Source organism: Pipra filicauda, unplaced genomic scaffold, assembly GCF_003945595.2.
Source record: "Pipra filicauda isolate LSUMZ 115617 unplaced genomic scaffold, ASM394559v2 scaffold497_size843975_pilon, whole genome shotgun sequence".
Classification (NCBI taxonomy): Eukaryota; Metazoa; Chordata; class Aves; order Passeriformes; family Pipridae; genus Pipra; species Pipra filicauda.
In genome coordinates this window covers 712,846-726,743 of record NW_024104639.1, presented here as the reverse complement: position 1 = coordinate 726,743, position 13,898 = coordinate 712,846, and the positions used below count along the sequence as shown (strand labels likewise).

Sequence of the window (13,898 nt, the reverse complement as noted above, 5' to 3'; positions counted from 1 at the left end):
AGACTGTTGTTGGATGAAATTTCCCACTATACATTTATTTGAAAATATAGAGTATGAATTTTAAAAGTAGATTTTTAAAAAAATATCATCAGTATTAGCTATGTATTTGCAGTTGAACAAAAAATGTCAGATTCTATCAAGCCTTAACTGACGTGTTGTCTTCTCACCATTCCTGTGAATGTTTTAGTTCATATTTGATAACTGGAAATTAAAAGGACAGGGACACACACAGTTCTTTCAAAGCATTTATGTGCTTAACTGCTGTTTACATACTACATTTTATTGCAGTGATTTTAGTGTGTATTAGGTCTGAGAACATAAAACACATACACATACAACGTATACTACAACCTTAAAGGATCCTTATACCCAACATACAGATTAATAAGTTTTCATTAACTAGTGTCCCCTGTCCTTTCACATGTAGATATTATTTTCCCATTTCATGGACTTCTTCCACCCCTCCAGATGTTCAAAAACAGGCCATGATTTGGGCTCCACTTTGTCATAATGGATGATCAGGACAAGAGAAGCAGTACACTCAATCATTGGGCACCAACACCAGCCCAGCCCAGGTCACTTACAGTCTCCTTGCTCCTCACAAAATTCGCTCTCCATCAGTTCTTGTATTCCTACTACTTCACTTCCTGCAACATACAATTTACACCATGAATTATTTTCCCCCCAGTATTAATACCCCAAGATTTTTCCCCCCAAGGTTAAATCTTCTTGAGGCACACACACACCGGGTCTCCCCATCCTCCTGCATTACCCATCAAGTACACCCAGGTCCTTGGGCAAAGACAGTCCTACAAATGGGTTTGCCTGTCCCTTTGGGAAAAAGGGGGTTAGACACTTAAATATCTTTGAGGATTCCTACCTTGGTGGATTGACAGAGTTAATTGAGAAAGTTATGGAAAGGCAGGGAAAGCGATTCTCAGGGCTCTGTACCAAAATTACTGCAAAGATTATCTTTCCTCTCTTTCTTCCTTGTTTACCTATCCTTATTGGGCTTGCTGCACATTGATGGAGATCAGCCACTGTTACTCTTCCTAAATGTTCCCTTGTCAGTTTGTTTTTTGTTTGTAAAATTTCATAGCTGGCATCTAAGCATATATGCTATTTCAACGTGATAGAAATACAGGTGCTCTTTCTGTGAGGATTCCACAGAAACAATTACTACATTTTCTTTTATTTGTCAGCGTCTTGTGCACTATGCATTAAGTCAGTGGTAGAATTGCTGTTGACAGTGTGACAATTTAGCTGAAGAGCAAATCTTTTTTTACAATGTCTTCACAATTTAAGATACCAAATATTTGCATGGGGATTAATGTTTGTAAGCCTTCTCTCAGATGGGAGTTTTTACCTATGGGAATCTGATCTTAAACCAATTAAATCACGAGCAAATTATATTCTAAGTGGAGGAAAATAGGACCACAGTACAGTAATTCTGTTATTTATTGGTCTAGTCCTTGCATTATAGAGGCTAAGATGATATCTAGTGTGCGCTTGACTACAGTGTGCTATATAAATGTAGTTAATATTGTATTTGTAGCAGATTTTCTGCATGAATCAGAACAAAATACACGATGATTTGTTTGGGCCATTTTGCTGCTAGTAGTAAAAATCTCAGATGTGGCAAAAATCTCAGATGTGGCTCAAAATAGCAGATTGACACGGTCATTGACATTGCTTGTGGTTAAGTTAGCGCTGCCAACACTAATTTTTTAAGTGGTAGAATACAGCAACATTGTTAGTAAGCAATTTTTTATATTGCTAGGAACTAAGATAGGTTACTCTGTAACTGAGTTTTGAAAAACAAAAGATGAGTTCTGTAGTACAGTATTTTTCAAAAGAACTTCTATTTTTGAGTCTGAGAAAGCTGTTCCAAAGTGTTTAGTCTTTCATGACACTCCTGATATTCTGCTTTTAACTTATTACATGAGCTGAAAAGCTATTCACATGCAACTATTTGTCTTTCCAGTTTGCACAAGCTTCAAGAATTTAGCTATGAAATTTTACCTGTAAGAACTTTTTAAAATCAGTACTTGATAAAACATTCCAATCAATATTTAAAAATCAATATACGACTCCTTCAAAATCGTTGAACAAGTATGTTACCCATTCTTTTAATGGACATTTTACTGCTGTTAACCGACAATTTAAAATTATTTTTCTGAATGTCCTTAATGCACAAAAACAGTACTGTTATTACTATTATTATTTTTTTTTTTATTCCTTTCACAGTAAAGGACCAAAACCTGTAATGTGATGATGTTTCTCAGTTTTGTTGTATTTAGTGGATTCAAAGTGCACTGGCTAATTAGTAAGATTAAATCTAAGATATGATTTTGCTTTGCTTTTCTATCTGTCCATGGCATAATTTAGCAGAATTTTTTAGAGACAAAACCTAGTATTTTAAACTCCTAAACTGCTGCAATTAAGAGATTTCTTACAGTCAGGATTTTTTTTCTTTCTGTTAGAAGTGAACCATTATATGTGTCAGAATTCTTTAAAGTTTTTTTTCTGTGATGCTATACTTCTTAAAGGGTTTTTTCTATCTTTATCATTAATTTTTCATCAGTATTGACTGGGTTTTCAGACTCTAGGGCAAGTTTTATTCATGTTAGCACTCTAATTAAGCAGAAAAAGAACTACTTTTCAAGTATGCTTCAAACATTTGGCTAATAAACTGAATAAGCAATGCAATATTTCCATGTAAGTTATTTGAAAGGTATTTCCATTTTGAAAGTAGTAGCACTACAGTGCTGAACAATTTTATTAACTCACAGAAAAAAATTTACCATAAGATGCTCAAAACCAATTTTTGAGTTATTAGGCATACACACAATTAATAAAGAAGATACATAACATCAGTCATTTGAGAATTGTTTTCTCGTAGAATTAGTTCTATTAGAACTGATTTTATAAACTTTATAAATCCAATGTTTGCCTAGTTTATTGAGTATAAGATTGTATCACAAAATATGCTGAGTTGAAAGGGACCCAAAAGTGTCATTGAGTCCAATTCCTGGCCCTGCCCAGGACCATTCCCAAAAGTCACATCATGTATGCTAAGAAATAGAGCATTCTTGTGTCAAGAGTCACCCTCACAAAAAAAATAATTGGTTGTGATAACTGGTAAAATAATTTCATGATTATTCACAAGCTGTGAGGAATGTATTCCTATGGTCAAATTTGAAATATTTGATTTATTAAAACTTATACCCATTAAAATGACTCTGATGTAAACATTTTATTTGCAAAAGTGTCTTGCATCTGACATTAAGAAATCACTCATGAATGGCTTTGTTTTGAAAACTGATCAGCTGTTTGAAAAGTGGAAAAAGATTATTGGAGAATGCTCACTAAAATAAAATATAACAATACAATTAGCATAAGATGGATAAGATTCTCATGATTCTTTTCTCAGTATAATGTGACTGCTGCACATTACATGTCCGACTGCATATGATAGGGATTAAACGCAACTTGCTTTATGAAAACATTTTTGGTTAAAGAGGAAATAATGAAATTTTTGCATGCTATTGTAAAGTGAGTGAAACAATACTAATCAAGGTTTATAATCTACTACTAAGTACTAGATTATAAAAATATGTGCTGGCAAAAGTATTATAATTCTTAAATAATTGAAACATGAAGCAATTACTTCTTTAACACCTTAAACTTGCAGCTACATTCCAAGTCAAACATGTTAAAAGTCTTAAGCAATTGTTCACCTAAAAGGCAATAAAATTCTATCCTCAGCAAGAAAGTATCAAATTTTAAGGAGTGATTTTAATGATATTTATAATTATTTGATTTTTTAACAGCTGAGGATGCTTGTGGAGGAACTATGAGAGGATCCAGTGGAATCATCTCAAGCCCCAACTTTCCTAATGAATATCATAATAATGCAGATTGCACATGGACAATTGTTGCAGAGCCTGGTGATACTATCTCACTCATATTTACAGATTTCCAAATGGAAGAAAAATATGATTATTTGGAAGTAGAAGGTTCTGAACCACCTACAATAGGGTAAGTCAAATGTTGCAATTTTAATATGGTAAAAAAAATATGGTGAAATGTGGAAGTACAACTTTTTGTTACTTTTCCTTTTGTCAATAGGTAGTCTTGCTGATTAAAAAAAAATGAAACAAAACAAAAAAAACCACATTAATGATTGTTACCCTTGCATAATTGTTGATATTCCAATTTCAGCTGTAAAATTATTTCCAAATATAATCCAACCATTTAGCATCAAGATGAAAGGCACTGTAGACTCATTCACGTCATTGTAGATCTAACTGTTCTAACCATTATTGTATTTAAAATGTACATATTTAGAAATAGAATGGAATGGACTGTTGCCCTGGTAAGGATTGGTGAAGCCTACAGAGAATTTCATAATGTCAGAAAGTGAATGGCATGGTGGCCTTTTCAGCACAGAGCTGGGGGGATTTAGAACTGGCCACACCTGTTGGCCACAGATTCTTTCTGGAGGAGTTTCTGTGCAGAGAACTGTACACAGCACTAAATAATTTGCCCTGAGTGTGGTTGGTGATACACTTACCTAGAAATTTCCATCCTGAACTGTGGCTGAGTAGTCACAGTACTCTTTGGGTTTGGTTTTACTCCAAATATACTACCTTTAAGGAGTATTTATAACTGTTTGTTTGTTGGCTTAACAGTAATAATAAAATTTTTGTTATTCTGACTGCTCCAGTTCTTGATCTTAGTGTAGATGCATTATGTAGATAATGTAAAACAAGTCCAACAAATAAAATAGTAGATATCCAGTTTCAAGATCAAATTCACTTAAGTAGAAAAAATAAATCATACATTCTTTGGTTTTCTGGTGTGGTAGTTTTGTGGTAACACAGAACCACGCTACTCAAGAAACATGTCAATATGACAAATCCTTGTGTTTGTTTTATTGGTTTAAATATGCTATTGATTCACAAAAAAGAGGATGTATACAAACCCATAAATAGCAGTTATGATCTCCAGTAAAACCTTAAGCTCTTAACTGGCTCATAAAGCATTATGGGGGTTCTGCACAACAGACAGGTGTGTGAACAACAGGTGATACAACAGCTGGTTGTCTAGGCACATTAAATTCAGTAGTCTTGGGTTTTTAATATCAATATTAACCCTGCTTCAAACATAGCATAGACCAAATAAACAAAATTATTTTTGATTTTATCACAAGAAAATATCCCAAATTAGCTAATTACATTGTTTTGAAAGCAATCAGTCTTAGTTTCTATAAGTGATACTTATAAGTAAAATATTTTTTATTACTTTAGGGTGTAGTGGAAGTCTATAGAGTAATTCTAAGCTTTAGCAAACAGTGTTTTACAATTTGATTTAATTCATACTGCTACCTACATAGTTAATTACCTCTATTAGAATATTACTTAATTGCCAGTGAGTTTTTCTAGCTCTTAAACTGAAATCTTTTGAACTACTTGTCAGCTAAAATAATTTTTAAAAAATAATTTTTAATAATTAGTGAGATATCACCAATGACATTAATTCATGGCTAGGCTTCGCGAACGAAGATTTGGGGAGGGCTCTACCCACGTTTGTTACAAGCGCGTTGGTCCCGTCACTACAGGGCTTTGCAAATGCGGGTAAGGCCTTCGAGTCTGCAAAATGGGTTTTTTAGGTGAGACACAGTGTGTGCGGAACTGACCCACCCTTTAATCCTAAAGGTTCATCTGCCGGTGGCAGCGAGGTCCTCAGGATGTAGGTTTAATTAGAGTATCCTTCTCTTAGATGGATGGCCTTACAGGGCTAAGCAAGCTCCATCTGCCCAGGTTTGGAATTAGAGTTGTCCTTCTCCTAGGATGACTGCCGGAAGGGTAACGAGCTCATCCTGCCCATGGATACCAATGACATACAGACATTATTAATCACTTGAATAGCTAAATAGGCATTTGATTTTTCTTGAATGTGTTTTATGTATTCAGTCATGAGCTTCATACAATGATTTCATTTCTTGTTTTGCAAAAGGCTTTGGCTATATTCAAATGATATAATAAGATTACTTTATATATGGAAATTCCCATTATCTGTTTACAAAACATAAGAATTTACAAAGCTAATTTAATAATTGCTCATGTAGAGAAGCAGACTGGAAGCATATTCTTTTTTTAGTCTGTCATTTATATTCCCTAAATTAGATTGATATGTTCAATTATGGGAAAGTATCCCCCCCATATGTTAGGAAAAACAGATTTGGAAAGCTTAATTAACAATAATTTGTTAATTAGATTTAGAACAGTAAACTTTATATCCCCTTAGACTTTCACTAATCTAAAACCAGGCTCTTTAATTTTGGAAAAAAAAAGTACATAATTTACAAAAATTATTAAAAACTTATTGGTTGATCTGGATAATAAGTATTATTATAAAATAACTTCTTAGAAACTTTGATTCTTTACATGATTTTAAAAAAAACCTTAAATTTTTTTTCTTCTGCCGATCTGCTGTGTAACAAAATATCCCTACTTTTTGATTCAAAGTAAAACAATGAACCAGAATATACATCAAGTAGATAGGTTGGAGTTATCCATGAGACAAGACTTGGAATTCTTTATGAAGTGTTAATTTTCCATAGTCTTCCAATCAGTTGTTACAATATTTCAGATATACCAAGTCTTTTCTGTAAGAAAATCTTAGTAGGCCATTTTCATTTAAGTAGTGGAAAAAAATTCTGTAGATGCCCTTCAGGGTTCTTGTCGTCTTGTTGCTTATTCTGATGTTTGAGCTGAACTAAGGCATTTTTTGTACTTTGGAAGTGAAACAGAAAGAAAATTATTAGTTTGAGGAAATCATTTTCACCTTTTTTTCTCAACAACAACAACAATAACAACAAAAATTAAATAAGATCTAGTGAAATGTTCCTTTTTGCCTAAGTGAAAAGTTGGGGTTTGAGACATTAATTGGTGAAAGAAATAGCAATGTCATTATGGGATATCCAGCATATAGAAGTTCAGAGATAAATCTTCTGAGAATATCTGAACATGTAAGAGTTTCCAATGCTTCTAGGATGCTCTGGTTGGAATGTTTCACATATTTTGCTGTTGGTCACTTTTAGTGGAATATTTACTAATCACTGAGCAGAAAACTAGATTGATTCTCTAGGCTGCTTTGACATAGGTAACCTGGATTCGAGTATGTACTCCAGTCTGAAATATTAAGACAATTGTTAAAACACTAGTTAAATAGTATAGAAGAAGTGTTAGAACCTCCTTCCCAGAACAGTCTCTGAAAGAGGTGCTTAGAGCACTCTCCAGATAAGAGTTGGTGAGGATGGACGGTATATATATCACACTTTCCTAGACAAAGACATTATATCTTCTGTTCCCCATTACCAGCTTAAATTAACTCTTGCTGGAAAACAAGTTGACAATTTTCCTTCCTATATATTTGGAAAGCTTGGTTATGATAGAAAAAAACACAAACAAACAAACAAACAAAGTCTAAAACAAAACAAAAAACCAGCAAAGGTATTAGATTAATTGAATTTGAAATGTTAATAAGTTTTGAATTAACTAATGTATTTTTGGTGGATAGATTGGAAAGTGATAGAAAATAATGGTTGTCATAAAATATGTGCTTAGAGCCTTTACTCAGAGAACTACGGAGAACTACTCAGAGAACTGCCACTGTCTTGTGGCAGTTTGACACTCAACCTATGACAAGTCTGAATAAAGATCAAATTTTCTTTACAAGGAACACATTATGCAAAATTTTTATTGTTTACATGTGCCTTAATGCAAAGGTGTTTTGAGAGTATAACAGTGTCTCAAATGTTGTTGGGCAAATGTACTTAACTTGTAGCATGATAAAAAGTCCAGAGATTTCAGCTCTGTTCTTACTGGGTAAGAGTGGACTTCTAAAAAAATCTTTGTGTAGTGTTCTAATAATTGACCTACCACTATCAAGTTCATACAAAGTAATAGGGCATCTAACGTACTCGTTAGATGTTACATTCACATGTTGCCACATGTGAATTTGAAATATGATATGATTACTTTTTTTAAAGTAAAATAACTCACTTCTTTCTTACTGATACTGTATTCTTGGGTATTTAAAAGTATTTCCTGTTATATTTTCCTAAAATGTAAGGCAAACATAGAATCTTCAATAATAAATTGAAGTATTGTCTAGACTATCTATTTCTGATTTTAGCCAAATTATAATTTTTTCATATATAAATCTACTGCAGACACCACAGCAGGGACTTCCCTGCAGCACATGATATAGATCATAGTGAAGCAGGTTGTCTCCCTGCAGCCTCCCAAGGTTCATGGTGGAGCAGATATCCACCTGCTGCTTGAGGAAGACCTCATGCTGGAGCAGATATTGATGCTCAAAGGAGGCTGGGAAGCCCAAAGGCTTCTGGCAGGAACTGTGACCCCATGTATGACTCACATTGGAGCAGTCTGTTCCTGAAGGACTGTGCCCTGTGGAAGGGACCCGTGTTGGACCAGTTTATTACAAACTTCAGTCCATGGGAAAGACTCACTTTGGAGAAGTTGGGGAGGATCATACTGGAGGATGGGAAGAGTGTGAGGAGTCCTCCCCCTGAGGAGAAAAGAGTGGCAGATACAATGTGTGATGAACTGACATCAGTCCCCATTCCCTGTCATGCTCTGCTCTGGATAAAGAAGGTGGAGAAAATCATGAGTAAAACTGGGAGGTGTATTTAAGATTTTTTTTTTCCTTCTTATTATTCCTACTCTGATTTGACTGATTTAATTTCCCCAAGTCACATCTGTTTTGCCTATGATGGAAACTGGTGAATGATCTCTCCCTGTCCATATCTCAATCTATGAGCCTTTTATTATGCTTTCTTTCCCCTGTCCAACTGAGAAGGAGAATGATAGAGAAGCTTTGGTGGACTTCTGGTGTCCAACCTGGGTCAACCCACCACAGTGACATACCTGATGAACTTTTCAGTGAATATGATGTGTTTCCATTCATTTTTTTATATTGTGGACTTAATTGGTTTACTGTTCTTTTTAGGACAGCTAAGGAAAATTTATTAAGTAGACTTTATTCATTACAAATTTACAGCAATCATAATTTCCCTGTAGGGGTTTTGTGAAGCTATTTCTCATTTTTAAAAAAAGTGCATAATTCATGAAGGTTGGAAGATCAAATAAAAAACATGAGAAAACATTTAGTTTTAAATGAATAGTATCAATATACTGATTGGTCAGTAGCTTTAAACACACTGTTCGTGAATGTCACAGTAGATTCTCTTTTTCATTTTGTAAGAAGATTTTAACTTTGTAAGAAGATATTTTAACTTCAGGTATTGTCATAATGTTGCACTTACTGGCTTTTTTTACCAAATCCAAGCTTACAAACTCTGTTAATAAAGTTTCAAAATATTAGTAGTATGTTTAGAAAGAGCTTAGAAAAATAACTTACAGTCTTTTATAGAGAAACAGTATGTTTAAATTAATATTCATATAGAATAAACTTTAAATGATATAAACTAAAGGTAATTTACCTCTAAGTTATATAAATTTCACAGAGGAGAAAATAATTTTGTAAAGTTTTGGTGATGATGTAGTATGGTATTGCAGTAGCATGTGAACATTATTTAGGAAAGCCATTTTGGATCAGAAAATGTTTATGTTTGGTGTTCAGTGTCTGATAGTGGCAATAACAGTTGCTTAGGAAAAGAATAGAACACACTGGGATGATGCCCTTTCCCCTTGTGTAGACATAGCTTCTGCAGTTAGTGATTTAGGAACTTCTTGAAACAACGTTTTCCTTAAAATCATGTGTTAAATAGCTGTAAATAAATCTTTCTTTTGTTAATTAGTCATTTTTCAAGGTTCATTATTCAAGACCCTCTGTGGAGTATCAAATGAGTTTAAAAAAAAAAAATCCAAGCAGCTTGTATTAATGGGTTCCCTGTTACACACACAATCACGTATTCCTGAAAATAACCTGAATTGATGAGTCCGTCATATCGTTCCTCTACAGAGGATATATCATCCCTTTCCTTTCATTCATCCCTGTATATACAAATTTTCTTAATCAACTTAATCAATACTTCCTTATAAATCCTGGAAACCTGGTCATATGTGTTGTGCAAGGATCTGTTTTTCTCAAGATTTCTCTCTCCCTGAGACTGAATTAGTTGTGGGATCAATATGTCCTAGGTTCCACCTCAGTTGATGGTATGAACAAGAATGTGTTGGGTTCACCCTCATTTTTCGTAGAGTAGTCATTTGATCCTTATTCCAGGATGGCACTATGCATTTTGAAAGCATCCCACATTTTCATGTTTGTAGCCTTTATACCATGTTGTAAATCCATCACCCTGCAGGTATGCAATACACATGACAGCAGCATGTTACATCAAACATTTTAAGCACTAAGAACAGGCAAAATATATCTTAGAAAAATGGAGAAGGGTGATAGGAAATTTTGTCCAAGTACTACTCAACCTGGTTGTTTCCCATTCACTCTAGAGGAGCCTTAGTGTCATAGCATTCATGGTCTGATACCTTATCATTGCTTGAGACAAGTGGTTTTAGTGCTATAGAGCTCCTGTAATATCTAGAATATGAAATCTCTGGCTCTTGTGTTCCTCATGATGCTGTGTCTAAAATACATGTAGCATCTTACATGTAATTTTCTATGCTTTTACTGTCATTTGCAATTTAATTATGGAGAAAATCATAGAATCATAGAATAATTAAGGTTAGAAAAGACATCCAAGATCATCATGTCCTGTCTTTGACCGAACAAAGGTTATTTGGTTATTTGTCGTTAATTAGCATTTCCTGACTCTTAAGACCATTTTACTAGTGCTATGAAAGAACAAGATGATAAATAGAACCTTTAAGATATAGTATTGAAGAATATATCAACTAGTGCTGATTAAAAGCAAAGTGAGGATAATCAGCCAGATAATAGTTATTATGGAAAAGGGTATTATTTGGGGTTGGGGTTTTTTTGAGAGGAAAATGCAGTTATCCATGCTAGACATCTACATGGTAATTTTTATTGACAGTTCAGTTACAATAGAAATTAGCCTTCAGGAGGCATTTAAAAATTAAGTATACTATTGTTGACAATTAACCTACATCAGACACATGCATTAATAAAACAGGTTCTCAATCAGATCTTTTTAACAAAGTGTTTATTTGATTTATGCAGCCATCCGGTGTCTGAATAGGCTAGATTTATTTTCAGTCAATGTACTTCATTAAATAATGCTTATATCTAAGGCTACAGGAAAACCTCTGCCTGACATAAATGTGTCTGCACAGGGATAGACAACTACATCTCAGTAGTGCAAGTACCAATGAAAATAATAATATGTTGAAGAAAAAAACCCAAAACAGACAAGACAAGAAGCAGAGGTGCTCATAAGAAGAGATTAAAATGGAAGGAAAAAACCCACCTCAGGCCCAGCAATTATTTTCTTGAAAAATCACTTCAAATGAGAAAGTGAAAAGTATAATTGTTTCCTTTTTATAATTGAAGACTGGTGACATGGCTTTAGATATTAAAACTGTTTTCTCACTAATACAAACTTTCAAAATCTGTGTTTAATGCTCAGAGGGAGGACTCAGGAAAGCAATGTTTATGAGTAATATGATTCTAATAAGGATGTTAAAAGACCTAGATGATGGACAGATTGTAATCTGATAGGAGTTCAATTAAAATTTAAAGAATAGTAGTAAAACTTATATTGCTTAACACAGGAAATGCCTTCAGAAGAATGTTGTGATTGTAGCCAAATAGGTGGATTTATTCAATTAATATAGTAAACAAACTTCAGTCATAAACCCCTGCTGTAATTAGCAGAGTATTTGCTTACTGATAGTGGATAGAATTAATTTTTACTAGATTTAATTGCAGGGAAAATAAAGTAACTGCAGCTGCCAAGTTTGGGAGTGCCTAAGTCTTTCTCCCCTTCTAAAGCAGGGAACAGAAGGTAACAGAGATAATGCTTAACTGTGGAACAGGGTGAGCAGAAAATCAGGAATAGGAAGAATACTAATGCTAAAAATATTGTCTGGTTTGAGCCCTTGATAATCCATCCATTGTGTGTTATTATTTTCATCTTTTTCTGAAGGACTGAGAATAAAAATGAAGTGTTTGCTTTCTTTCCACAGAAACCAAGTATTTCTACCGTTTAGTGTTTGCTTCTGTGGTTTAATTTTTTGCTTGGTGGATCAGCATTTCACCTGTGTCATTTCCATGAGGTCGTCTGGAGCCATTCAAGAAGCAGAGTGCATTCCATAATGTGTAGGGTCAGGCACAATGGTAATGTCAGGAGGGGAATTTGTTACAGTGATTGTGAAGGTTAATGGAACATTTTTCGTTGTTCTGTTGTCTGATTCCATTTGGAAATCATCATCTGAAAAGGACTTTGAAACTGACTTTACATCTATTACTTTCAAAATTCTTACTGAAACATGAAAAAGATTTGAATCTAAGAGAGGAAAAATATTAAATCATATGTTTAACAGTAGAAGTGGAGGCTTCTTGGTTTCATTTTGCACTATTTGTTCTATTTCTGAAGAATCATAGAAGCATAGAATCAGCCAGGTTGGAAAGGACCTCTGAGATCATCAAGTCCAACCCTTGATCCAACACCACCATGGTTACTAGACCATGGCACTAAGACCACAACCAGTCTCATCTTAAAAACCTCCAGGGACGGAGAATCCACCACTTCCCTGGGCAGCCCATTCCAGTGCCTGATTACCCTCTCTGTAAAGAACTTCTTCATGATATCTAACATAAACCTCCCTGGCACAGCTTAAGACCATGCCCTCTTGTCTTACTGATAGCTGCCTGGGAGAAGAGACCAACCCTCACCTGGCTACAATCTCCTTTCAAGGAGTTGTAGAGCATGATGAGATCTCCCTGACCCTCCTCTTCTCCAGACTAAACAAGAAATAGAAGGCCCTTCCATAGTATCCTGTTCTTGTGGGGTTTTCTGCATTAATTTCTCAGGTTGTAGTTCAAAGTGTAGTGCACAAACATGTCTCAAACTTTTCAAGCAGAATAGACACATACGAGAAATGTAGTTACTTTGTGGCATTTACATTAAATAGACTCAGTGCTTAGTAAAGGGAGATTCTGACTTTAGGAAATTGCCATATCCATGGAAATGCCAATCAACCAAAGGTGTAAATCCAAAATTTAATCCTGGTACTCAAATTGTTATCTGTGCATCTGTATAACTAGGTTGTAAGGAAACACAAGACAGAGTGATAAAACCTTATAAGCCAGGTCGGCATTGAAGGGAACTCAGGAGCTGTCCAGTCCGATCTACTGCTGAAGGTAGCTCTGAGGTGAGACAAGGTTGCTCAGTGCTTTATCCAGACTGCTGTTGTAAATCTCCAAAGGCGGAGACTGAACAACCTATGTGGGCAATCTTCTTCAATGCCTGACTGTCCTCAGGGGAGAAAAAGCTTTTCCTTTTTTTTCTTTATTTAGAAATCATTGTTTTCAGTCGTAATAAGCACACAAGAATTCATTATCTCCAAACATCTGTTTGAGGTTCAGAAATCTCCTATGGTCTCTTTCTTCCTTGTGGATAGGCAGTGGTATGACCTTTCCTCTGAGCAGGTTGACTGATCTTGCCAATCCTAGCTCATGAGTTGTAGAAACATGGGATCATGTTGGAGTCCTTCCTTCCTGAGGCTGATGTTGTCCCACTCATCTTATAGGGATATGTACATGACCAGAGACATGAATCATCCTATCTTCCTCCAGACTTCTAAAAGCTAAAGCTTATCTGGCACATGTGATTTTTTACTATATAATAGAGTCAAGCCTTGGTGAGACAACTGTCAGTTAAATTACTGTGTACTTACATCAGGCAGGGAGTCAGATGC

The 13,898-nt window shown here is 34.8% G+C and overlaps 1 protein-coding gene across 1 annotated transcript in view; it reads left to right on the top strand.

Moving 5' to 3' along the window:
* CSMD3 (CUB and Sushi multiple domains 3) overlaps nucleotides 1-13,898 on the top strand; it is a gene marked incomplete at its 5' end in the record, with an annotated part of 538,890 nt that overhangs the window by 107,578 nt on the left and 417,414 nt on the right. The window contains one exon of the mRNA XM_039386640.1: nucleotides 3,834-4,041. Within this exon, the coding sequence (XP_039242574.1) occupies nucleotides 3,834-4,041 (208 nt within the window). The remainder of the gene's footprint in view (nucleotides 1-3,833; nucleotides 4,042-13,898) is intronic.